This window comes from Onychostruthus taczanowskii, unplaced genomic scaffold (assembly GCF_017590055.1).
Source record: "Onychostruthus taczanowskii isolate IOZ18803 unplaced genomic scaffold, ASM1759005v1 scaffold254, whole genome shotgun sequence".
Taxonomy (NCBI): domain Eukaryota; kingdom Metazoa; phylum Chordata; class Aves; order Passeriformes; family Passeridae; genus Onychostruthus; species Onychostruthus taczanowskii.
This window is the reverse complement of record NW_024499841.1, coordinates 217,322-244,768: the sequence shown is the minus strand read 5'-3', so window position 1 is coordinate 244,768 and position 27,447 is coordinate 217,322. Positions and strand designations below refer to the sequence as shown.

At 45.1% G+C, this 27,447-nt stretch overlaps 1 protein-coding gene across 1 annotated transcript; it reads right to left on the bottom strand.

Moving 5' to 3' along the window:
- Positions 1-4,403: 4,403 nt before the first annotated feature.
- On the bottom strand, positions 4,404-27,030 carry LOC121337196 (frizzled-3; the record flags this gene model as incomplete). The annotated part of the gene is made up of 3 exons (XM_041407138.1): positions 26,685-27,030; positions 7,026-7,222; positions 4,404-5,421 (listed from the first exon to the last, which is right to left on the bottom strand). Coding segments are annotated over exons 1-3 (1,437 nt in total), but the record flags the coding sequence as incomplete, so codon positions are not given.
- Between the last annotated feature and the right edge of the window lie 417 nt (positions 27,031-27,447).

The following is a 27,447-nucleotide window of genomic DNA, read 5'->3' as shown; positions in this document are numbered from 1 at the left end:
AAAAAATCACAAATTAGAGAGGAAAGAGAAACTGTGAGAGCTGAAAAAAATTGGGGCAGGATTAACAACCCAAGCAAACACCAAGAATTGATGAAGAAAGATGAAATTCAGTCCTGAGGCTCTGCCCTGTGAACCATGAGGTGATTTTGGATTCATTCCTTTTTGCTTAATTAATTTAAAAAATTTAATTTCTTCAGCTCCTTGTTTGAATATTCCCATGGTGGAAATAGATTTTAAAGGCAATGTTTTTCCCCCTCCAGAAAAAAATAAAAATATCCCAACCTGGGTAAAAAGAGAGCTGGGTGGGTCAGGGCAGTTTCAGGCCAGCTTGAGCAGAGATTTCCTTTCCTATTTCCCCCCAAATTTTGGGGCAGGACAGGTAATATTACAATATTATTCTAATATATTTTAATATTGGCCTTTTGCAAATATTAAAATGAATATTATATGTGTGATGTTGGAAAGTTATGCTGCATGAATCTCTTTTAAACAGTGTACTAAATATAGTTTTATATTATTATTTACAGCAGAATATTAAAATAGAAACTATGTGATGATGTAAGATATTTTTGGAACTAACTCAAGGAATAGAAAAAATAATCAAGAAATTCTCCCATCAAGCAACAAACACCGAAATCCCAAGAGAAAAATTATGACCAAAATTAATTTACAAGATGGGAGGGGGAAGCTAAAATTAATCAGAAACCCCCTAGTTTGAAAATAATATTTGAATTATGTATGAAATATATAAATATAAATTAGATTATTGCTTTTCAAGCAATCCTTTATTAGCATTTTAGCCAGGCACTCTGTAATTCTTTGCTTTTTATTGTCTCTTGTTGTCCTAATTTTTATTAATATTTTCATTACTGTGAAATTTCTACAATTTGAAGAAAAGTGAAGAGCATTTTTCACAACAGGGCACCACAAACTCCTTCAGTGCCTGCCCAGGAGGAGAGGGAAAAGTGGGACAGGGATTCCCTGCCCTCGTGGCAAAGAAGTTTTTATTTCCCAAGGAAAGCAAGGGCTGCCTCCCAAATTTGCCAAAAAAACCCCAAAAGAATCCAGACCCAGGTGAGGGCAGGAAAGATCCAGGAACCCCAGAGGGTGATGCCCCACACAGAGGCACCCTGTGGCTTTCTCCACATGGGAATATTTCTAATTTGGGGAATATTTCTGAGTTCAGGCAGCCAAATAAACCCAGTTTCTGGTTTTCATCTGACCAAACTCTCTGCTTGGGATTATTTCAAATTTGGGGAATATTTCTGAGTCCAGGCAGCCAAATAAACTCAGTTTCTGGTTTTTATCTGACCAAGCTCTCTGCTTGGGAATATTTCTAATTTTGGGAATATTGCTGATTCCAGGCAGCCAAATAAATACAGTTTCTGGTTTTTATCTGACCAAAGTCTCTGCTTGGGAATATTTCTAATTTTGGGAATATTGCTGATTCCAGGCAGCCAAATAAACTCAGTTTCTGGTTTTTATCTGACCAAGCTCTCTGCTTGGGAATATTTCTAGTTTGACCAAACTCTCCACTTGGGAATATTTCTGATTTCAGAAATATTCCTGATTTCAGGCAGTTTTAGGTTTTTATCTGACCAAACTCTCTGCTTGGGAATATTTCTAGTTTTGGGAATATTTCTGATTCCAGGCAGCCAGATAAACCCAGTTTCTGCTTTTCATCTGACCAAACTCTCTACATGGGAATATTTCTAATTCTGGGAATCTTTCTGATTCCAGGCAGCCAGATAAACCCAGTTTCTGGTTTTTATCTGACCAAACTCTCTACATGGGAATATTTCTAATTCTGGGAATCTTTCTGATTCCAGGCAGCCAAATAAACCCAGTTTCAGGTTTTTATCAGACCAAGCTCTCTGCTTGGGAATATTTCTAATTCTGGGAATACTTCTGATTCCAGGCAGCCAAATAAACCCAGTTTCTGGTTTTTATCTGACCCAAGTCTCTGCTTGGGAATATTTCTCATTTTGGGATTATTTAATATTTGGGGAATATTTCTGATTTCAGGCAGCCAAATAAACAGTTTCTGTTATTCCTGATTTCAGGCAGTTTCAGGTTTTTATCTGACCAAACTCTCTGCTTGGGAATATTTCTAATTCTGGGAATATTTCTGATTTCAGGCAGCCAAATAAAACCAGTTTCTGGTTTTTATCTGACCAAACTTTCTGCTTGGGATTATTTCAAATTTGGGGAATATTTCTGAGTCCAGGCAGCAGATAAACTCAGTTTTTGGTTTTTATCTGACCAAACTCTCTACATGGGAATATTTCTCATTTTGGGAATATTTCTCATTTGGGGAATATTTCTCATTTGGGGAATATTTCTCATTTGGGGAATATTTCTCATTTGGGGAATATTTCTCATTTGGGGAATGTTCCCAATTCCAGGCAGCCACACCATCCCAGTTTCTGGTTTTTATCTGACCAAACTCTCTGCTTGGGAATATTTCTCATCTGGGGAATATTTCTCATTTGGGGAATGTTCCCAATTCCAGGCAGCCACACCATCCCAGTTTCTGGTTTTTATCTGACCAAACTCTCTGCTTGGGAATATTTCTCATCTGGGGAATATTTCTCATTTGGGGAATGTTCCCAATTCCAGGCAGCCACACCATCCCAGTTTCTGGTTTTTATCTGACCAAACTCTCTGCTTGGGAATATTTCTCATCTGGGGAATATTTCTCATTTGGGGAATGTTCCCAATTCCAGGCAGCCACACCATCCCAGTTTCTGGTTTTTATCTGACCAAACTCTCTGCTTGGGAATATTTCTCATCTGGGGAATATTTCTCATTTGGGGAATGTTCCCAATTCCAGGCAGCCACACCATCCCAGTTTCTGGTTTTTATCTGACCAAACTCTCTGCTTGGGAATATTTCTCATCTGGGGAATATTTCTCATTTGGGGAATGTTCCCAATTCCAGGCAGCCACACCATCCCAGTTTCTGGTTTTTATCTGACCAAACTCTCTGCTTGGGAATATTTCTCATCTGGGGAATATTTCTCATTTGGGGAATGTTCCCAATTCCAGGCAGCCACACCATCCCAGTTTCTGGTTTTTATCTGACCAAACTCTCTGCTTGGGAATATTTCTCATCTGGGGAATATTTCTCATTTGGGGAATGTTCCCAATTCCAGGCAGCCACACCATCCCAGTTTCTGGTTTTTATCTGACCAAACTCTCTGCTTGGGAATATTTCTCATCTGGGGAATATTTCTCATTTGGGGAATGTTCCCAATTCCAGTTTCTGGTTTTCCTCTGGGCCCCAGCTGGTTCTGGAGCAGCCAGGCCAATCCCCAGGGCTGAGCCCGCAGGAGCAGCTGCAGTTCCCACCCCCCTCGCTGGGAATTTTCCAGAAGGAGTTCCTGTGCCATCATCTCCCATGGCACGGATGATGTCACGCCCCAGTGGATTTTTAACCTCGGATTTGCTGGTGTTGGGAAGAATCCCCAGACCACAAAACCTTTTTATGCACTGTGGGATCAGCTCCACTTTCCATTTAGGGTGCTCTGCTCTCAGAAACATTAGAAATTAATTAAAGACCATTAAAGCTTCATAAATATGTGCTCTTATTTCACCACTGAGGGATATTCCCCACAATTTCCCCCTGATTTAAGGATATTTTTCACTACCAAGAGCTAAGGATAAAATCATTTCCCCCCCCCCCAGCTTTGGGAATCTGGTTCAGTTATAAATCTGGATTGTTTCATATGGGAAGCATGCTTAGTTTGAGGGGAAAAAAATATAAATGGAGGGGTTAAAAGGAGAAAAAACAACCCCTCTAATGCTCCCTGGGGTCTGCAGGTCCTTCAACCCAATTTGATGTGAATGAAACCATTATTGTTCTTTTGACTCCCGCTGGGCCACTCCAGCAACGGCTTGCCAGGGATTTCAGGAGCTCTTTTCATTATCCCAGCCCTCAGTTTCAAGGTTTAAAAACAAAGTTTTTGCTCAAAATTTCGCCTCGTGATTTTAGAGATGCTTAAATTTCAATTATTTCAATATTTAAATGAAGATTTCGATTGGCAGGGGGAGGTTCCCAGAGGGAAGGGCTCCATCCCCAAGGACACAAGACCTTTGTATGACCAGCACTTGTAGCTGTGACCAACACAACCCCAGCCAAAGGAGGGAAAACTCCACTCTCAACATCTCCTTTGAGTGCAAAGAGCTCCAAAAGGTCTCTGGAGTCAGCCCAGGGCTCACATTCCAAGTGATTCCACTGCTCCAAATCCACCACCTTCATCCCTTCCAGAGGGCACAAAGAATCCCTTTTCCCCCCCAAATAAATCCAAATTTTCTACATTCCCCGGACACATTTCAGGTCTCACAGCCAAAACAGGACGAGGGAAGGGAAGGGCGGGCGTTGAGCTGGGCGGTGCAGCTCACCTGGAAGGGACAGGGGATGTGGTACTCCCGGCAGCGCTCCTGGATCCACGTGGTCTCCCACACGCCCCGGTACGCCTGCTCGTAGAAGTAGCAGCCGATCACCACCAGCAGGGGCACGAGGTAGAGCACGCTGAAGACGCCGATGCGGATCATGAACTTCACCAGCTTGTCCTGGTTCTCCTTCTCCAGCGGGATCTCGATGCGCACGCGGTTGAGGGAGATGATTCCGGCCAGCAGCAGGGACACTCCCACCACCACGTAGAGGCACAGAGGCGCCAGCACGAAGTAGCGCAGCGCGTCCACGTCGTAGAGGCCGACGAAGCACACGCCGCTGATGTTGTCGCCCTCGATCTTGTTCATGGCCAGGAGGATGATGGTGAGGGTGCCCGGGATGCCCCAGGCGCTGGCGTGGAACAGCAGGGCCTTCTTCTCGATGGCCTCGCTGCCCCACTTGGGCACGGCGGCCAGGAACCAGGTGATGGTGAGGATGACCCACCAGACGCTGCCGGCCATGGTGAAGAAGTAGAGCACCATGAAGAGCATGGTGCAGGCTTTGTTGTGGGAGCCCTGGGTCACGGTGGACGCTTTGTACTGGGAGGGGCTGGAGGCGTTGCAGGCCACCCGGTCCTCCAGCAGGAAGCCGATGAAGAAGATGAGGGACACCATCATGTAGCAGACGGCGTAGAAGATGATGGGCCTCTCCGGGTAGCGGAAGCGCGTGACGTCGATGAGGAAGGTCAGGAAGGTGAACAGGGTGGCCGAGAGGCAGACGATGGAGATGACGCCGATGAAGTAGCGGGCGAAGGACAGCTCCTCCCGGCGGAAGTACATGTTGGGGCAAGGAGGGGAGCAGTCCCGGACCCTGAGGAAGGAGTAGCCCAGCTCCGGGTCGATTTTCAGCTCGCGGGGACACCAAAAGCCGTAATCCCTCTGGACGGCCATCGGGGCCTCCTCCGTGGGCTCGCCGGCCAAGTTGAGGTCAACCAGGCGAGGATAGGGCTCGTCGCAGTCTGGGAACCTAAAAAGAGAAACGCCTCTTACAAGGAATGTACTCACAAGGACTGGGAACCTCATTTCACACAGAATTCACAGAATCACAAGTTGGAAGAGACCTTCAAGATCACTGAGTCCAACCCATGCCCTAACACCTCAACTAAAAAATCAAGTGTCAAATCAAGTCTTTATTCAAACACACCCAGGGATGGTGACTCCACCACCTCCCTGGGCAGGCCATTCCAGAAATTTATCACTCTTTCAGTGAAAAACTTTTCCCTAATATCCAAGCTGTATTTCCCTTGGCACAGCCTGAGACTGTGTCCTCTGGTTCAGTCAGTGCTGCCTGGAGAAAGAGACCAACCCCAGCTGGCTACAGCCACATTTCAGGGAGTTGTAGAGCGATGAGGGCACCCCCGAGTCTCCTTTTCTCCAGGCTGAGACCCCCAGCTCCCTCTGTGGTTCCTCACAGGGTTTGTGTTCCCAGCTCCTCTCCAGCCTCGTTGCCTCCTCTGGACACACTCCAGGTTCTCAACATCATTCCCAAACTGAGGGGCCAGAGCTGGAGCGTGTGCCCTCACCAGTGCTGAGTACAGGGGAAGGATGATCTCCCTGCTCCTGCTGGCCACACCATTCCTGATACAAGAATCAGCATTTCTAGGTGTGACTTCAGGCCAACCAGACAACCCAAAAAATAGGGAACCCATCAAAATTCTGCACTATTTAGTCACAAACTCATCCCGCCGTGCAATGCTGAAACTATAAAATACGTTTAAAAATAAAACAGGTGAGGAGCCCATTTGGGATTTAAGGATGAAAGTAAGGATGCAAAATCCATCCCAGGAAATCTGTGAATTCAAGCCTACGGCAGCAGGATTTTAAAAACATTTTAAAGCTTTTCCTAAGCAACTGCACTCGGTGCCGTCAGACAGGGCAGTGAGGTGGTGACACCAGAATTCCAACTAGCACTGCCACCAGTTTTAACAAATGGAATTATGATGAAGATATTTGTGTAGCTGACACCAGCATTAATAAATGGAATGATGATGGAGATATTTGTGTAAATAAGGCTCTGACTGGAGGCCCAGGACTGCTGGAGTTTTGAAGGAGAGACTGGAGCAATCACAGTAACATATCCTCTGACTTAAACTAAAATAATTTTAATTGTTTTTCTCTCCAACCCATCTGGAAACTATTTGTTCCTGTTACTGCTCCTCAGTTTCATTAACTGTTGAAATCACAAAAACCAATAAAGCATGAAGATCCTGTTTTTAATTTCATGCATGTTCTGTCTCAAACAGCTTGGAACACCATTGGATCATTTTTCCATAAATTTATTTGTGCAACGTAAAGCTGAACGCAGCTGTTTGCAGCTCAGCAAGGGGTACCTGCTCTGCAAACAGCTTTGAGATTTCCCCCTCATCAAACCCAGCCAATTTTCAGCTGATCTCACGGGCAGAAATAGGAACTCACTTCCCACCTCAGGAAATGCTGCTGGCAAATGGGAAGGAAAACACGTCCGCGGGCGACGGAAAACGTTTACAACACCTGCTTTTTATGGGCCATAAAACATCCCGGATGGGAATAATTTTATCCTGACATTTAAAAAAAAAAAAGGGATTTTCTCACCTGGTGCACTCCATGTCCTCGGGCCAGGAGACCCCGAACATCTCCATGAGCTTGGAGCACTCGCTGTGGGCGCGCTGGCAGAGGCGGCGGCAGGGCAGCGTCACCCGCCCGTACTCCATGCACACCGGGGCGTACAGGGCGCACAGGAAGGGCCGGAAATCCCGGGAGCATTCCAGGTTCACCATGGGGTGGAAGGGCTGGCAAGAAAAATTTTAAAAAAAGAGGGGAATTCAAGCAGCACTTGGGTGGAATATTTCGCTTTTGCGTCATCGCGACCGTAGCCGCGACCTGCTGGCTGTTGGGAGAAACGATCATCAGGATGGAACTCGGGGGTTTTAGGAAGACAGGGGACCATGGGGACAAGGGAAATATTCCCAAGGGATATTTATGTCCTCCATCTGCATTAAAATCAGAGGGAATTAGATGGATAATCCCCCGAGGGTGGATTTCAGTTCTCTCATGGAGGTGGATGTGTCTCTCATTATTGTCACCACATTTCTCTTCACGGACAAAAGCAAGGCACAACTTCCCAAGAAATTTCTGGGATTCACATTCTCTGAACCTCAGAGAAAGAAAAAAACACTTCTTATCTCATTTACTGCTGCTGTGTTGTTCACAAGTGGAATGCACTGTGGAAGATTGTTCACCTGAAGGGCATTGATAACTGGATTCTGGTGTGGTTTTATTCACTGACCAACTTGGGACTGTCACTGACAGTCAGGAGATGCTCTGCAGTGTAATATAGCATAGAATAATATAGCATAATAAAGTGATTAATTAGCCTTCTGATAAGATGGAGTCCTCCTCATCATTTCTCCTGGACATGAGGCAAAAATATCACTGATACATTATCCCACTTATTAAATATCAAATTCCCACAGAGCCACGGAGCTCCCAGGGCTGTCATCACAGTGAAGGCACAGCCAAGATGTCATTTCTTGCCTAAGCATCAGAAAGCACCGTGAAATCAAAAGCTGAAAAAACAAAAATATTGAAATAAATAACCGGTGTCTCGTGCTCCTGTGGTGCTTCATAACAGGTCTGGGTATCAATGAGTGACACTCCTTGGAAGCTCTGAGAGAAAATCTGTCAGAGTTAGGCAAACACAGCAGGTCTGGAGCATTCCTGAAGGATAAAGAAGGAAAAATAAAGAGGAGAGGGGTTTGTGTCTCAGAAGAAGCTGGTGCACGGTGACACTCCATGTCGTTGTCCAGTGTGGGTTCATTCTGCTCTTGGGTTTTGTGGTTTGTCCTTAAAACCCTCCCAGAATTAATCAATGTTTTATTCCAAATCTCTGTGGCACCCACCACCATCCAAAACTTCACCATCTCTTTGGATATCAAAGTAAGATCAATGATATTCCCATGAGAGTGGAATTAGAGAATACTGGAATACATTAGGAGTTCCAATTCTGGAATGAAACAAACCCCAGACTGGAAAAACTTCTCCTGATTTCTATTTCAAATCACAGCTCAAAGGAAAAAAGTGGCTTCATCAACAGCTTTGTTCTACACAGATTTTTTAGAAAAAGTCCATTATTTGGATAGCAGGGTTTTCTCCACAGCCCAGCAGGATTAAGGAGCAGGAATTGTAATCCTTGGAATTTGCAGCGCCATAGCTGAAGCACAAATGAACCTGCTGTATATAAATACATATAAATCCTAAATCTTCTTACGAGTGCAGCTGAAGAGGAGCTGCAGAAAGATTACATTCTCAATTTCCTGAGAAGTGTTTTAAACCAATTCAGCATTTTCTTTTGCCAAACTATGGAGTAGAACTGATCTAACAGGAAAAAGTAGGTCAATTTCTGGGAATTATAAGGAAAAGTTTCACTTCTTACCACCTTTCTACTCTTCCAATCCTTCCCAGAAGCCTCCTTCCCTCTGCAAAAGTTTAATTTTGGGAATACAAGACACAACCATGCTATGGCATTAATGTGGGTTTTTTTAAACATCCTTATTATTTACCAAATTGATTAAATTCCCTTAATTTCTCAAACTGAAATTCAGGAATAACTTGCAGGAAGAGCAGGATGAGACTCCAGAGTTATCATCCAGGAAAAAGGCAGCAGCAGTTGGGAAATATTTACATTTACAGGCTCACGTTACTCAAGGAACTCCTTGTGTTTGGCTGGACATGCATTTCAGGTTTATTTTTATTTATGTATTTATTTGGGATTATTTATTGTCTACAGCAGAGTTAAAGCCAATGTTTGATCACATGGATCTGAAAAATTGATCCAGGGAGTTAAAACACCTGCGTGGAAAAGCTGGAGGTAAAACTTTTACTTGATGGAAAGGGAAAATAAAACAAGAACTCCACTTTGATTCTGGTAAGAGTTTAACTTCCCCTCTTTTCAAAAAGCCTTGAAAATGAGAAGGTTAAGTTACAACTTTATGAAAAAGAGTTCCTGTTTCCGTGCCCCCCCTAATCCCAAGGTTTTGCCTCCTGCCACTGCAAGTTTTCACAAATCTGCTCCTAAATTTCAAGTTCTTCTGACGATTCCTCCCCTACTTTCCTCTGACAGACCTCCCACTCAGAAAAGATGTTCCCAAAATTCCTTTTTTTCCTGCAATTTTGCCTTTGTTAAAAGATCTGTTTGGTTTTGGTGGAGTTGCAGAGGCTGAAGCGTTCAGGAAGAGACCTCAGAGCACCTCAAGGTGTGCAAACACAGCTCCAGTGAAGGGCCAGGACAGGAGGAAAGGGCCTCAAGCTGTGCCAGGGGAGCTTCAGCTTGGAATTCAGAGGGAATTTCCTGATGGAAAAGCTGTTAAACATCAGAATGGGCTGCCCAGAGAGTTTTGGAGCCTCCATCCCTGGAAGTGTCCAAGGAACAACACTCACAGCTCCGGGTTGGTGACAAAGTGAGGATCCCTCCCAGGCTGGACTCAATGATCCCAAAAATCTTTTCCAGCCTAAATGATCCTGGGATCCTGTGAACTTTAAAATCATGAAGAGGCTGAGCTGGAGAACAGGAGAAAAATCCCTACAACAACTCCTGATAACACAGAAAAAGAGATTCACTCGCCCTGAGCCAGCATTTGTGCCTGTGGGCAGCTCCCTCTGCAAGCACCCCAAAAATTATCCCCAAATTGTCTTCCCCCCTCGCAGCTCCTGAGATGAAAGGTCACCTCCACCTACTGATTATGTTGTTCCCTATTAAAAATCAACACGGGGAGATTAAAAGACTCTTCTCATGCTCTTGCCCAAGGAGGCAGTGCAAGTCGTGACATCGAGCAGAACAAAAGGCTCTCTGTTAATGGGATGTGCCTCACAAAAACCCTGCCGAACAACTCCAGGAGGAAAAAGGAAGAGGGCAAGAGGAGGCCTGGCAGCCAAATTGATTTCAGTGATTCAATCCTGGGAAATCCACGAGAAGGAAGGGATAAATGCTTACTTAGGAAGAGATCAACTCTTCTTGTCCTTGGCTTTGCCACGTAGGTGTTGTGTGGAGGGACCTTAAAGATCCTCTCGTTCCAGCCCACGAAGTTCATCTTCCAAGGGATGAAACCAAAGGAGAGATGGAATGTGTAGATTTTCCCCCACTCTAAATAAATAATTTTCTTAGCAATCCTCACTTCTGGTTACAAAGCAAGAGCAGCAACTCAAATTATAACTACACCACGGAACAGAGTCACTGGGAGATAAAAAACCAAATTATTTTATTTTACACAGACATTTGGCTGTTATTTGGGAAGTGGCTTTGCAGGATTTCAACTAAATTACTTGGGTGATCTTTCCCCATTCTGTTTATTTATACATCCTGTTCTTTGATCGGAGAACTAAACAGGAAACATCCTCATAAACTCAGAGAGGGAAGGAGGGAACTTTTCTCCCCTCGGGCTCCTGGGAAGAGAGTGATGCTATGACTCTCAATTGCTGTTGCAATTCCCGGGTGGAAGCAGCTGCCTCGGGGCAGCCACATGAGCTGCTCTTTGTCCTCAATCTCCCGGCCTTTGATGGAGCTTGCTGTTCATTAGGGGAAAAAAAAATCGGGAATTGTGTCTCAAAGGGCAAAACGCCTTCCAGGCTGCCTGCCCTGGAGAATGGGATCTGCTTTGGATTTAACTCTGCAGACAGCTCCTGCTTCCACTGAGCACCTTCAGCCTCCTGCTCTTACAAGCAAAATCGGTTTTCTTGAGACTCTAAAAATTTATTTTCCATGGCCCCAGACCCCTGGGAACCTCCCTGGATTCCCTGGATCCTGCAGGCCACACTCCACCTGGAAATGTTTGCTCCAGGTTCACACCTGAGCCGAAGAGCTGCTGGAATAAAACAATAAAATCCAGCCTCAACCCAAACCCAGCTGCTGCTTCCTAAAGAAAATCAGGGAATGTTCACACAGGCACAGCAGAGCAAAGAGCAGGGATTTGGGCCATGAACTTGGCAGAAAATCAGGGCCATTTCTACTTTTTCCCACCCACTCTGGCTGGATCGTGCCACGAAATCAAAGGTGGCAGCGAGGGGCCACGAACACAGCCAGGTGTGCAGGAGTGAGTTTGTTTCTCCTGGAACAGACCCAGTTCACCCAATTCCATGTGGCTCTGGCACTGCAGACCCTTTATTCTGTTTTCTGAAGGCAAAAGGTGACTTTGCCCAAGCCTGCTCCGAGTGCTCGGTGCCAAGACACGTTCAGTGAGAATTCCTGGCACGGAGCACAGCCCAGCTTACCTCACTGCCTCCTTCCCTGGTGAGAAACTGAGGTGTACTTTTATTTTTGGAGTTATTTCTGGTTTCTTGCAGTGCTGCAAAGCCAAAAGGGGCACAGCTCTGGCTGCCTGTTGAGCTTTTCCCCTTCAGCATGGAATAAAGCTATTCCAAATTATCTGTATGAAGCTTTTCAATATTCCACATCTCATCATTTGATGGCAGCTGAAAAAATCCTGATGGCAATGAGGATTAGACTGACACTGCACTGCTTTAGGGGCTGGCAAGGGGAAAAAAAATCACTTTTTTTAACCTTAGCGCTAAAAATAAACGTCTGCATTTAAATAGTTACTTAAGAAACCCCAACAATAAAACAAAAGACAAGTAATTACTGTAAATTTTTCCATGCTATAGGTTGAACTAGGCACTCACCCTGTTATTTATTTTAAAATCCAAGGCCAATTATTTTACCTGCCTTGCTCTGAGAGGGCAGCAATCATAAAAAAAAAAACCATCCCAAGCTTTCTGTCTGCAGACAGCCAGCCAAGGTTAATTTCTGCAGGAAAAAAACAGGAGGATAAAGATGGAAGCAGTTAAAAGCCAGCAAATGACATTAATCTCTGCCTATAGGTCCAAACAGCAAAGCCATCTGCTCCTGTTCTCTAAAGATCTCTGCTGCATTTTAAATTCCAAAGTTCCTCTGGAAGACGGCGTCCATCTGTCAGTCTGCACTTCTCCTGGACGTGGGATTTGTGTTTTGGGGATGGGGGATGCAGATGGGTGCTCCTGGGAACCATTTCCATTTGCAGGGGTGGTGGCAGCTGAGAGGGTTTGGGTTTGCTCCTTCCTCTCCTCGTGCCTGCTGTGATGGGCTTGGGAGAATTCCAGAGGGATATCAGCAGGGAAAGAAACCCACAAATAAATCCACCACCCTCTGGACTGCATTTTAGATACTGTTAAATAAAGACACTTTGCCTGGGTGACGAAGAGACTCAGGGGCAGGAGCTGTAAATGTTGTTAAAATCCTGTTTTTCACAGGAATGACACATTCCCATCTCCTGCAAGGATGACATTCCCAGTGGGAGTGTGATCACAGCTTCCAGGCCTGCTGGGAAAAGCTGCAGGGCTGTTGTCACCGTGGGGAGGGGAAGGAGATCCACAGCGAGAAGTGGAGCAACAACAATCTCTCCTTCTCCCTCTCATTCTCCTCCTTCTTTCTCCCTCTCCTTCCTTCTCCTCCTTCTTCTCCTTCTCCTTCCTCCTCCTCCCTCCTTCTCCTCTTCCTCCTCCTCCATATCCTCTTCTTTCTCCCTCTCCTTCCTTCTCCTTCTCCCTTTCTCCCCCTCCTCCTCCTCCCTCTCCTTCTCCTTCCCTTTCTTCTCCTTCTTCTCCCTCTCCCTCTCCTCCTCCTTCTCCCTCCTTCTCCTTCCTCCTCCTCCATCTCCTCCTTCTCTTTCTCCCTCTCCTTCTCCCTCCTTCTCCCCCTCCCCCTCCATCTCCTCCTTCTCCTTCTCCTCCTCCCTCTCCTTCTCCTTCCTTTTCTTCTCCTTCTCCTCTTTCTCTCTCTCCTTCCTCCTCCTCCATCTCCTCCTTCTCCTTCCTCCTCCTCCCTTCTCCTCCTCTTCCTCCTTCTCCCCCTTCTGCTTTTCCTCCTCTTCCTCCTTCTCCTTCTCTTTCTCCCTCTCCTTCCTTCTCCTTCTCCCCCTCCTCCTCCATCTCCTCCCTCTCCTTCTCCTTCCCTTTCTTCTCCTCTTTCTTTCTCTCCTTCCTCCTCCTCCTTCTGCCTCCTTCTCCTTCCTCCTCCTTTTCCTCCCTCTCCCTTTCCTTCTCCTCCTTCCTTCTCCTTCTTTTCCTTTTCTCTCTTTCCCTTTCTCTTTCTCCTCCTCCCCTTCCCTGATCCCATGGCAGGGTCACACAATTCCCACCAGCCCCAGGGAGGTCTCCTTAGAAAATAACAGGAGAGAGGAGCCTGGCACCTCACTGCTCAAACATTTCTCTTGCTGAACAGAGGAGGAAAAGAGTTTGCTGGGATTTGTTTGAGGATTTGACACTGACTAGATGGAATTCACAGCCAGATCAGTTCTTCAGTGCTCAAAGAAAAAAAAAAAGAGGATTTTTAAAAATCACAAATGGGATGGAAAACACAGATAATACAGCCAAAATTTAAAGTCACCATTTGTATTCGCCTTCCCTTTTAATTTCTGCAGGTTTAAAAATGCAGGGTGGCAGCCACACAACACACAGCACCAAAAGCCTGCAGAATACAACCAGACAAGCTGAATTTCCAAAGGTGAGCAACACTGGACACTCCCACTGAAGAGAATTTCCTTTTTATTCTCCAAGGCTCGGTGACTTCTCCTACTCCACGTGTGACTTGGCTGTGGTTTTCCACCCAGCTGATGCAGCAGGATGGCCAAGGGTGTTTAGGATCACCAGCCAATGCAGATTGTTCCATCTCTGATTTCCACCAGGGTGAGGATGGCAGAAGTTTCCTCAATTCTGACATCCAAACCCAACTCCTTGTCGGACCAACCACGGGGACCTGCGGGGCTCTGAATGCCTTGAACGTCAACTTTGCTGTCATCAAACGGTCCCAAAATGAGGGCAAACCCCAAATGTCACCTAAGACACTTTCACGAGGGGCAGAAGTTTATTTATCCTCTTCCTCTGCCACCCTGACTTGGGTTTGAGGTCAATTAAAGCGAATTTCAGAGCCTCAGCCCCACAGCACAGCAGGCAAACCCTTCTTGCCGTGGCAGAGAAGAGGCACGAGGCTGTCAGAGCCGAATTTTGGCAGCCAGGAGGGGGCAGGAGGCTGACAATCCATCCGGGCTGAAGAAATTTGGGAAGCTTTGCTTGCCACTCCCTTGGAATTCTGGAATAAATCCCCTGATGCCTGAGCTGGGAATGCTGAAGATTGTTCTCCAAGAAGGAATCACCATCCTGTCTTCCCTGGCTACACTCAGGACCAGCAACTCCTTGGGAATTGGTTAAATGAGTGAATTTTGCTAAATTTTGCTCCTATGAAAAGAAATCTCACCTGAATCCTTCAAGGAATGATCCTGCAATATCCACAACATTTCTGCCCCACAGTTACTGCCCAAATTAAACCTCAAAAGTACTCAGGGGGTAAAATGATGCAACTCTGTGGAAAAGTCCCCAAAAAGGGTTTTTTGGTGTTGGGAAGGAGCAGAGCACAGCCCTGATCCACTCCAGCAATATCCATAAAAAAAACGATGCAAACTGAAGTAAGAACATAATCTGTTGGATTAAAGTTATACAAATTATTGTGGATAATGAACAAAACGTGCCTGCAATGTGAACACTGATATTTTAACAGCTGTGCCTCAATCTAACACTGCAGACCATCTGTTAAATCCATATCCCAGCAAACCACACACACACACGTTGGATGGGAGAGAAAATTTTCATCTTTGGGCCTCAAAATTAAGGATATTTCACAGAGAAATGGTTCAAATGTATTGTTTAGAATAATTCTAATAAAGATATTATATTTTTTTTCCCCTCATGTTGGTGTTCCAGGCAGGTTGCACTGCCAGTCCAGGACACTGAGCTGTTTTTTTGGTGGAAGTAATTAAAAATCAAATCATTCAGGATGGTTTTCCTGGTGTGTTCTCCACAAACTCTGCAGCCCTGCTGTCCCCCTGAACGATGGAATCACAGAATCATGGAATGGTTTGGGTGGGAAGAGACCTGAAAGCTCATCCAGGTCCAACCCTGACCCCTCCCACTACCCCCATGTTGCTCTGACCTGGCCTTGGACACTTCCAGAGATGGAGCAGCCAGGAATTCTCTGGGAATTCCATCCCCACTCTCAGAGGAAGGAATTTCTTCCTCATTTCTCTGCATTTCCTGGAGTAGGATCCATCCAAATCAAGCTGCTCCGTCACTAAACTTCAGCTGGGCAGCACCTCCCCTTTAATTCCACATTTACTCCACCACAGCTTCTCTTCTCCATCCCTCCCCAAGAACAGGGATTTCACAATTTTTAACTCCAGACTCTTTTGTTTGTGAAGATTCTCAGGGTCTGGAGATTATTTCAGCCAATTTCCAACAGCAGAAAAGTAAAGCTGCAGTGCTCAACACCCTTCCCATGCATTAATTGGGAAGATTATGACAAAATCCAGATGGTGACAAAATCCAGATTTTACTCCAGGAAAACCTGGAAATTGACCTGGAAGTCTGGGTGTAAAACTAAGAGTGCTTCTCTCAGTGTCCCCTGGGGTTCCAGACAAAATCATCCTGTCCTGTGAGCAAGCCAGTAAAGGCACTTCAGGTGAGCTTTAGCTGAACCTCAGGAACAACTTTCCAGATTTTGGTATCAGCCATGGAATTCTTCCAAGTGCCACCTGCACAGCTGGACACAAACAAGGAGGAAATGAGGTGGGTTTGGGGGAAAACCATTCTTTAGAAAGAGATCTTCCTTTTCTTTCATGATTAGAATTCTACAGTAAGCCTGCAGGCTCTGAACAAGCACTGGCTGAATTTATTGGGATATTTTTAAAATTTTTCGAAGAAATTGTCCATCCCAATATCAATTTATTTTACCCAATGAAGGAATTACAAACAGGCCTCTCTATTCATCAGACAACAATACAGAACAGAAAACTTAAGACTGAGAATGCCTCAATTTACTCCAACGGATTGAACGAAAACTAATTTACGCTTCTAAATAGAGGAATTAAGATAATTAGTGGGCAACTTCAATTTTTAGCCATTTTTCAACTACTATTTCTAGAAAACATGTGTGAACACAGCAGCTGTAAATTAAAATTTAAGATTCATCAGGCAACACTCTCCCTTCCATTCAGTGCCGAGTTAATGAGGTCACAGCTGAACGCTACAGGGGAGGACAGGGGCAAAGAATTAAAAATAATTGCAATTGTATCCCACTTTTCCACAGCTGTTATCCACCTCTGAATGACCAGTCCTGAAATCCTCACCAAAATCATCAAACTGAGGACAAACCCAAGCCCCTGACTTGATTTTTCAGTTAATAATTCACCGGATAAATATTTGACAGGAATTCCCACAGCGCCTTCACTTATTTGTTTCTGAGGCAGCCTAAAAGGGTTTTTTAGTGCTCTCAAAATAGATGAATGAATGTTTTGCCCTCAAAAGTCCAGGATTTTCTCCCTGTTGAGGCTGGGAGTTTGTTCCCAGCTCTCTTCTGTACCATAGACAGAGTTTGGGGGGAAATCTCTGGAACACTCACAAGTAGGACGAGGTCAAACAATAATTAATAAGAGAGAGGGGACACGGGTGAGGGAAACAAGGGAAGACAAAAAGATGATGCAACTGCTCTGCAGAGGATAATTCCAAATTATTTCCCAGTTAAACAGAATAAAGAGAAGTAAATATCTGTGGATGAACCCCTGTGAAACCTTTTTTGAAGAGTAAATGACCTAAAAATGTCAGGATGTGGATGGGGTATCCCGCAGGTGAGTCTGGAAGGGGGAATCGGTGGGATCAGACTGCAAAAGTAGGAAAGGCTGCACTGAATTCCTTGAGATGGGAAAGGCAAGAGCAGCGTGTTTTCTCGCTGAATAAGTGCAAAATCCCTTCGATGTGTGGATAAAAGCGCCCAAAAGGCTGGAAAACGCAGCAGAGGGAAGAGCAGGAGCGGGGCTGAAGGGCAGGAAGAGCTGAAGCAGCGGGATGGGGCGGCAGAGCGGGGAGGAGTGTCCGTGCATCCCTTAACGAGCTCAGCTCTTCCCTCTCTCCCTGCTCCCAGCGCTTCCCAGCTCGGGGATGAGAGCCAGAGATCAACAAGTGCTCCTTTCATCCATCGCACGGCTCCTTCCTGATGGATCGGCTCCCTCCGCAGGACATGCCAAAGGCACGGAGCCCTCCCCGTCCCGGCCGCGGCTCTCCCGAGGCCCCTCCGTGACCCTGGAACCTTCCAGGCAGCCACTGCCAAGGGAGGCAAAGGCGAGGTTTTAAAAGGCTGGAAGTTTGTAATTCCCACACAAAAGCGGCCTGCATCCCGTGGTGCCAGGGAAAAAAGAGGCCGGTGGATCTGGAGAATTGTCTTTTTTTTTGTGATGCCACTTAATGAAGGTTATTGTGAGGAACGATTTGCAAAGGAAGAGGAAAGAAAATGTCTTAGCCACGAGATTTGGAGGACGGGTTCCCAAATAACTGATTTTTCTTGGATGTGAGGTAAAGAAGGATTGGATAATGTGGCATTCAAAAAAACCTGAGAGCAAAGTGACTTCCCTGTCCTTTAATGCATTTATAACAAACCTTATAATTTAATATATTTGCAAAACACTCAGAAAAAATGTTGCCATCCCACGATATTTTTGTTTCCTTGCCGGTTTTTTTTCCCTTTATTATTGACAACAAGCAGCAAACCTGAAATCCAAGGTCAAACTTCATCACCTCATTATCCCCTGCAGTTACATCTCCGTGTTGCACCTGCACCGTGAGGGTTAAAAAGTGGAATAAAGGAGGGGAAAATGAATTCTCAGGAGCAAGGATTCAGCATTGGCTCTGCTGATTCTCACCAGCTCCCCCACAAAGACAGAATGCAGATAATTCAGAATTTGATCGAGTTCCTTATGGAGCAGAAAATATGGAATACGTGTGAGTTTTCAGCGAGAAATGTTAAAAACATGAGTGATGCTTTCGGAGCTGTGAGGGGGGAGAGGAAAACGAGTGGCTGACCAGAGTTGTCTCCCTGAATTCATAAATTTATAAAGAAAGATGTTTCTCCTCGCTCAGCGCCACGGACATGACAACTTTTGTCCTACAAATCAAGAAACAGGGAATATAAACAAGTTTACAAATTGAAAGCAACTTTCAGAAGATAAATTTCGGGGTTTCCACGCCGCACAAAGATGAACTACAAGGAGCCTTCCTCCCCTTGTTCAAATTCAAATTAAGCAGCCCTTTGTGCTTCTCTTTTCAAATTTCCTTCCCTGTTTCCATGGGAACCCCCCGGCTGACAAGCCTGGGATGGAGCAGGAGGCCAAGCTCAGCGAGGGGTGTGAAAAGGGGAGGGAGTCAAAGGGCAGAATTTGGCTGAGATGCCAACCTTTGTCCCCCCACAAAGAGGGGGTAACCATAGGAACAACTCCGCGGGACACGGGAGGAGCCGGGGTTGGGGGGGGGGATCCCGGCCAAAATCGAGAAATGGGAGGAAAATGGGAAAGGTGTTGTTGAAAATAAGATGCCAGGACTTTCTGAAGTCTTAAAAATAAACCAAAATGAAAGAAAACTTGAAGGGTTGAGCATCCAACTTCGTGCTGGTTCTGTGTCCAGTTAACTGCATCAAATTGAGTGATAGATCACAGAGAAACTGGGGAGAAGCGATTCCCAAATCCGACAGGAGAATTTAATATTCTCCTGGGAAGATGCTGAATGATGCCCTCCACTGAAGGGCTCTGGAGGTGTTTTGTCAGTCAGTCTAGGAGCGCTGCACCTCATCCATCTACCCCATAAAACCAGAAATAGCTGCTCCATAAAAATATAAATATGGCACCTTCTGATTATTGCACCTCGTAAAAGAGACAGCGGGAGGACGAGCCCTGTAAAACCACTAATGGCACAGAGAGGAAAACTTGTTGTGTCTTCAGCACAGAAAGCAGGGCATGTGAAAGCAGCAGGTGGTTTACTGAAGATTAAAAAAAACCAAAAAACAACCCAAAACAAACCAAAAAACGACAGCAAATTCTTCACGCTGTGCTCAGTTCATGTAACCGCCGGTGATTTGCGTGGATGTTCTTTTGAACGTCAGTTCGGGGAGAAAATGGATAAATTTGGGGAATATCACAAATATCCCTGAACTGAGCATGGTTCTGGTGCTCCCAGAGTAAGGAGGACATGGAATTGCTGGAGCAGCTCCTGAGGAGCTCACAGCAAGGGCTGGAATTCCCAGAGAAGCTGTGGGGATCCCTGGAAGTGTCCAAGGAAAGGTTGGAGCAACCTGGGATAGTGGAAGGTGTCCCAAATCCATAAAAACCATCTGAACTTCCTCTAAACTCACCAATGTCTCCCAAAACAAAGAAGGAAACTGCAGCCACACCAGCAAGACAAATATTTCTGACAGCTGCTCCTTGGTGCTGAAGTTATTCCAGATTTATTCCTTGCCTTCTCGCTCTGGTGTGGTTTTCCCTCTGGATCCATCCATCCTGTAACTGGAACCACCATCAGGCACCAGAAAAAGCAGGGAAAAGCCAATTTCCAACACAAAAAGCACATCCCAGCCAAGCCACCCTGCTTTTAAGCAGCCAAGCATTATTTATTGCCTATTTTCTGCATTAAAATCATGCAAAGATGGGAAGGAATATCCGTGACCTCGCAACGGGTGAGAGCGCTAAAAGACAAAACAAACATTCCCAAAATGCTCCAGCAGCAGCACATTCCCTGGCACCTAAATTTACATTTGCCAAGCTCCAACTCGAGTGCTTTGTTATTTAACTATTCCAGATAAATCCGTGTGTTTTCCACCTTTCCTAATAATTCCTCCTTAAGGCTGCACCAGCTGCTGCAGAATGAGCCACAAGGCAGAGCCATCTGCCTCCCTGACCCTGAAAACATCCCCCTGTGAATACATCTTGATTAAGATGTGCAGCATTGACTTTCAACTGAATCTTTACATGAAAGTCTTTTTTTTTTTTCCCCTTCCCCTATGTTTGCACTAAGCCATTAAGGCTTAATTTGGTTCTGCCATTTCAGCTGGGATCAGAATTAATCTGGGATTCAAGCAAGTATGGATGTGGTGGCAGAGTTCATCTCCGGTGTGCAAGCACTGCTTTGGCATTTTAACAACACCCCAAAACCTTTATTCTCTTCTTTTTAACTCTCACTGCCACAGTCAGCATTTTAAAAACACTCACGTGGCATCTTGTTCTCATTAACCAACATAAAAGACTAAAAATCAGTATTTCCTAAATTATTCCTTGGAGAATATGTGTTGGGCAGGGGTGGAAAATTCAGGGTTTCTCACACCTGTGATTTTGCTTTAATATTTGGGCACTGGGGATCTGCAGGCAGGAGTTTGACCCCTTGTGTGCTTTGTGTTTGTTTTAGGAGGAAATCTCTTTTTGGTGCTGGTTCTTTCAGGCTGCCCTGTGCAGCCCAGCCCTGGGGTGCCTTTTCCTGGTTTTTTGGAGTGCAGGGATTAAAGGAATATTTTTTTTTATGCCAGAGACTGCTCCATGGGATTGTTCCATCCAGGAAGGATCCATCCCACCTGGAAATGCCAGACAGGGACACCCCCCACTGTCCCAGGCTGCTCCAACCTGCCCTTGGACACTTCCAGGGATGGGGCAGCCACGAATTCTCTGGGAATTCCATTCCAGGGCTTTGCCACTCTCACAGAGAGGAATTTCTTGCTAATATCCCACCCAACCCTGCCCTCTGGCAGTGGGATGCCGTTCCCTGTGTCCCCTCAACTTTTGGAATTACCGCATCCCCGGAGCACAAATCACACAGCAGCAGCAGCAGCCCGAAATTCCAGAATTTATTCCTGACCATTTTTTTTCCTGGGCATGACTTTGTCTGGATGAACAGCTTCCAATGCTTCCCAAAGATTCCTTTTCCCTTTCTTCCTCCAGCCTCCACCAAGCTCAGAGCAGGTCCATGGAACACAGAGCCCAGTGTTTTATCTGAGTGCAAATTATCACCTCCCATGGCTGCTCCTCCTGTCCAAACAACCAAAATTATTCCCTGCTCATGGAATTTGCAACATTCTCTCAGATTAACCTCGGAGCCCACTGGATTTTCCTGTGGAAAGGATGCAGCTGATGGCTCTGACACGAGGCACTGCTCCCTCAGAAACCTTGTTTTACAGAATTGTCAGATCGTGCTGGTTTTTGTAGGGATGTCACAGCTCTGGTTCTTCCCAGATCGTTCTTTCTCACCAAGGATTTCACCTCTGCACGACATTCCTGCTCTTTGCACATCGAGCCCGAAGCAGAGGCTGCTGCATTTCAAACAGACCAGCCCCAGGTATTCCCAGAGCAGGAATTCCCAAGGACATTATCAGGAATTCCTCTGCGATCCCAGCTTTGCTTTCACTATAAAACAAATCCAAAAGCTTCACGTGGCTGTTTCCAAGGTGAAAAAAATTCCAGCTGGAGATGAGAGAATATAAAATGAATGAAATTGAAGGCTTTAATCAGCTGCTATCCCTGTGATCCTGCACAGCTCCATTGTTCTGAGGGGATCACAATCGCATGTGCTAACGAGAAAATTAATCCTTGCTGCAAATTAGTGCCCAAGATCAGGCTGCTTACAAAACAGCAGCTGATTAAAACCTCCTTTTCCATCAGCTTTATGTGCCTGAGCTTCCAGGAGTTTGGGAGGCAGAACTGAGGAAGTCAGAAAGCCAAGGAGAACTGTGAAATTTAGGATATGTGAATGGGGAAGGCAGAAGAAGAAAAGGAATTAAGGGGGTAAGAAATTAAGGATTTCCCACTCGGTGTTCTCCCCACCCTTGGGGATTATTAGGAAAGAAACAGCACTAAATGAGCCACTTAATACCTGACCTAGCTCTGCTGGAAAAATTCCTCTTGTCCCAGATGTTGAGACTGAGCTGGGAATAAATATAGCTATGCCTTCTGATGATGCCATTTTAAACATTCTGGTTCTTTTCTAATTAAAAAAAAAAGTGGAAAAAATGGACCAAGACTCCAGAGGTGGCAAAGGCACACAGACCTTGCAGCTCTGTGGCAGGTCAGTGGAATTGTCCCCTGTGAGCACCAAGACAGGCAAGAAACCACTAAATCTGAAAAATCCACGTGTGTAGCTGGATATTCTGTGGCAAATTCACTTCTAAATATTCCAAAAATCCATGACTGGGGGGGTTTATTTATATCAACGCCCAGGTCAGCACACAAGTGGAAATCACATCGTGCTCTCCCACCTTCTTCCCTCATGCTGCAAACCCCAGATTAATTTCAGGACAACCCAATTCCTCCATTTCCCCCTTTTCCATCTCCTGACCAAGCCAGCTGCATCCTGAGTCCCAAATGCTGCTGGTTTTTTATAAGGAAAATGGGAATGGAAGGCAGAGGAAGAGCCATTATCTCCCTGGCCATATGGTGACTGCATCAGCTCCTTTTTGGAGCCTTTGACCTCCAGTTTAATCCCAAAAGAAAACTCAGATTCAGCCCTCGGCCACGTCTGGCTCCCGTCCTTTAAAGCCTCTTTGATCCCCACCATCATTTGCGGGGTCCCCTAAAAACCAGGGTGAGGAAAAAGAAGTGGTGACAGCTTGTTTAATTCAAAAAGCTTGGCAATCATCAAATTAAACTGCTTTTCTTCATCTGTGACAAAAGCTGTCGTTGAATGGCCACAGGCTTCAACAGGCCACCAAATCCCACGTTTTTCTGATCAAAATGTTTGCTCACAAGAACTGCATTAAGGCAGAAAAACCCCACGGCTCGCCGCTCCCACGCGTCAGCAAATCCTTCAAGGCCAAAGGAATTATGAAGTGGAAAAAGGGACAGGAGATAAATTCTTTGGAGCAATAATAATCCAAAGAGATGGGAGAACAAGGTCAGCTCCCTGGGGGTGGGGGAGAGGGGTAATTTGACTTTTCTACCAGCCCAGGATTTATGGGACGCACGGGCACCGTCCCCACGCCGCAGCATCCTTGGGAATGTTTGGGAGGGGAGATCTGGGAGGGAAGTTTTTGGGAGGGGAAGGAATATTTGGGAGGGAAGTTTTACCAGCACTGCTAAAACCAGCTGTTCCTGACGGATATTGCCCAAAAGCAGCCTGTCAGCAGGTTACAGAAAATGTCACAGACACCTCAGAGCTGGGTGTGACAGCAGCACAGGGAAGGAGGAGCGACCCTCGGGAATCCCTGGACAGCTCCCAGCTCTGGACAGCTCATCCCAAAAATTCCAGAGGAGCTGGGAAATTCCTGCCCTGGACAGCAGCTCCTCCTCGCTGGGAACTCAGCACTCCTTCATTGCTGCTTTCAGAACAGCAGAGGCAACATTTTTTTTTGCAAAAATAATTCTCATTTCGTTCTTTGCCATAGGCAGGCTGGATTGGTGTTTGTCCTCTGCCAAAAGCACCAAGGTTCTTCAGGAATATTTGGGAATAAATAATGCTCCAAGCCCCTGGATGCAGCAGCCCTGCCTCCAATCCTCCTGGATTAAAGCACAGAGCTGAAGGAATTCTTTTTCCCAGGAGTGAAGCAAGGAGCAGGAGCTGATTCCAGCAGGGGAGGGACCCTGATGGAATATTCCATATTCAAGAGGCTGAAAAAAGGGAGATTTACAGGGGGAGCTGGGAAAAAAATCCTTCCCTGGGAAGGTGGGGAGGTTGTGGAAGAGAATTCCCAGAGGATTTGTGGCTGTCCCATCCCTGGAAGTGTCCAAGGCCAGGCTGGAGCAGCCTGGGGGAGTGGGAGGTGTCCAGGTGGAACTGGAAGAGCTTTGATGTTTCCTTTATCCCAAACCTCTCTGGGATTCCCTGATTTTGCTGATTCTCTAACCTGATGATGTGACTTTAATATCATTATGAAGGAATTACATCAGCTTAAAGTCTGAAAAAGGCAACTTAACTGATTTTTTTCCAGAAAAAAGAAATAAGTTTTTAAGCAATCAGCAGTATTGGAAGAGAACTCCACTGAATTTATTGATGACAGGGTAACAGCTACAATAATTCTCATTTTTGCTTCACCTCCACTCTTTGTTTCATTGCACCCTTTTCAGTACAAAGCAGCTGAATTTTTCTTGAGTTTTTAAAAATTTTTTTAAGCAGGAACTGCTGTGAAAAAGAGGTTCTGAAAACGAGGGATTTACAAAGCCTTCCCTCCGGTACACAAAATGAATCACCCTGATTGTGTTTCTCCATTATTTCATGTTCACAGCAACCAGGGAAGGGACTTGGAGACCAGAGATGTTCCCAGAAAATGCCACAATGCAAAATTAACATTTAACAGCCCAGCATTGGAGTGCTCCACAACAACTGAGTCATTAAATAACACCTAAAAACCCAAATCATAAAAATATTCTCTCTTCTTAAGTAGACATTAAAGTGCAATCTAAGTAAATACAAGGAATGGGAAGATGTTTATGAAAAGCTGTGGATTTTCAGTCCTTTTTTTTTGGTTCCCAAAACTCTGAATTGGGAGAGTTGAGTCTCGTTAAAAGCTTTGTTTTCCTCACAGCATTCACCTTGACTCACAAGTGGCCCATAATCCATCCCCAGCCTGGAATTACCGCCTGAAATGCTGATTTTATTGGCAAAAAAGGGAGTGTTAAACACACCCACGCACCTTAAGAATGGTTTTGGTGTGAATTGCAGCCTTTTGTGCCGGGTAATTTCTGCTTTTAACTCGAGTTTTTGCACCGCAGAGGGCAGAGAAGCAACGCTGAGCCCCTCCTCAGTTCCCCTCTCCGAGGCAGAAAGCTCCCAAAAAAAATGGGGATTGTTCTGGCTCAGGCTGGGGCTCCACGGAATTATTCCTTTCAGCAAACGGGTTTTAAATCAAAATTATGTTTCCGACAGCTGAGTGAAAGCACGGGTTTCAACTGCAACAAAAAGGCTGAAAAACGAGCAGGATGTTGGCCATTATCAGGGAAAAATGGGATTTTAAATCATCAGTGGTGTCCACACCCCGGGTGATGTGCCCTGGACAAGGACAAGGCTAGGGAAAAAAAGGGAGAGGGGAAGGGAATTCAAATTATCCCAGGAAGGAAGGCCAGCACTTGGAGAAGGACACTGCAGGGAGAGAGCTGGAATGATTCCACCTGGAGAGGAAAAAGGCTGGGGGATAAAAAGTGAGGATTCCAAAACCTCAGGAGGGTTTGATTCCGGCACAATCCAAAGGGGGATTGAAGGAAAGCAGCAAAAAATGGTTTTAAATAGGTCAGAGAATAAATAAGTGAATAAAATCATTAAATTCCAGCATGGTTTGGGTGGGAAGGGATCTTAAATGCCATCCCATTCCAGCCCTGACACCTCCAGCCTTTCCTTGGACACTCCCAGGGATCCTCTGGGAATTCTGTTCTGGTGCCTCAGAATGTGCCAGAAGCAATTCTACAACAAAATTCACTCCTTTTGCTCCATTTTGCAACAAAACTCAACTCCTTTGTTGCATTTTACAATAAAATCCACTCCTTTTGCTCCATATCAGAACCTGCAGATCCATCCAAAGGAGCCAGTGCAATCCAAGCCCAGAGTTCATCCAAAGAAATTTAAGGGAAAGAACCTCAGTTTTTAAAAAAATCCACCAGATTTAATTCCAAACTCTTCCACAGACAAACCACACAAAGCTAAAGTTTTATATTATTGAACAAGAACAACGAAATTCAGGTTTTGTGCTGTCAGGAAGAGCATTCCAAGATGAAAAAACAGCATTATTCTTTCATTTCTCACAGATTTACCCACAGGGCTTCCCAAGCACTTAAAAAATACAAATAAACCAAACGTGCACAGACCCCTCATGGAATTTTGAACAGGTTGAGAGCAAGAATTTGATTAATATTCTGAATTTCCATTCATTTTAATCTCATCACAGAATACCTCAATATTCTGAATTTCCATTCATTTTAATCTCATCACAGAATACCTCAATATTCTGAATTTCCATTCATTTTAATCTCATCACAGAATACCTTAATATTCTGAATTTCCATTCATTTTAATCTCATCACAGAATATCAAGTGAGGAAACTCCTTGGGTAGGATGGAAAACAGACTGGAAAAGCCTTGTATAAATCACACTTCAGGTATTTAAAATAAGAAGCACACCTAGTGATATTCAATTAGGCAGAACCTGTAGCCATGAAATATTTTGACTATTTAGAATATGATATTTAGGGTTATATTTGGATTATTCATTACCTTGATTTTTTTTTTTCCCCCTCACTTTGGATTCTCTTATTATTGATGAACTAAAGGCCGAAATTCAATATATAAAGATATATTTATGAAAATAATAAATATATGTTAATGGAAAAGATACAACACATAAATAATAATTAAAATAAATATGGATTTATGAAAAAAAAACAGGTTTACCTCCATGGCCAGAGCTGCTGTTTGCTGGTCATAGTGGTTGAGGAGGTTGGGCATGAAGGTGGTGTTGTAGGGCAGGTCCTGGCACATCCTGAGGATGATGGGCTCGCAGGAGAACAGGCTGTGCCCTCCTGTGGGGGACACCCAGAGCCCCAAAAGCCACAGGGAGCACAGCAGCCAGCCCGCAGCCATCCTCCCACCCCAGCAGATCTTCCAGCTCCTCATGGATCACAAAGTTCCTTCACCAAAATATTTCCTGGCTTTGCTTGTGGTTCCTCCCAGCTGGAAGAGTTTCTGTGTTCAGCATCCTCAGCTCAATCCAGAAAGGTTCCAGAAGAAATCTTCCCTTTTTTATCCCCTCTCAGTCCTCTGTGGCATGAATTAAATATGGAGATTTCAACCACATTCCCACACTGTGGAGCCCATGGCGACAGGGCAGAGCTCCAGGGGCTTCCTGCTTTTTTTCCTGGAAAACCTGGAGCACAAAACACGACAGAAGACACTGAGAAACCTGGAAATCCATGAAAATATTAAAATATTTGACCTCAGTTCCTAAGCTGGCACACAAACTGCTTCAAGTTTTCCTACAAGGTCCTTCTGTGAGTTTTAATCCTGATTTTTTTTTTTTTAATTTCTGGAGGAAATTAATGGAACATGGAGAACTGAATGGAAGAAAAGCACCCAAAAATGGTGAAAACACGGGGAACATCCTGATTAGGGCAGAGTATTTTTAGAAAACCCCCCACTTTCAGCTTGGCCACAGTGA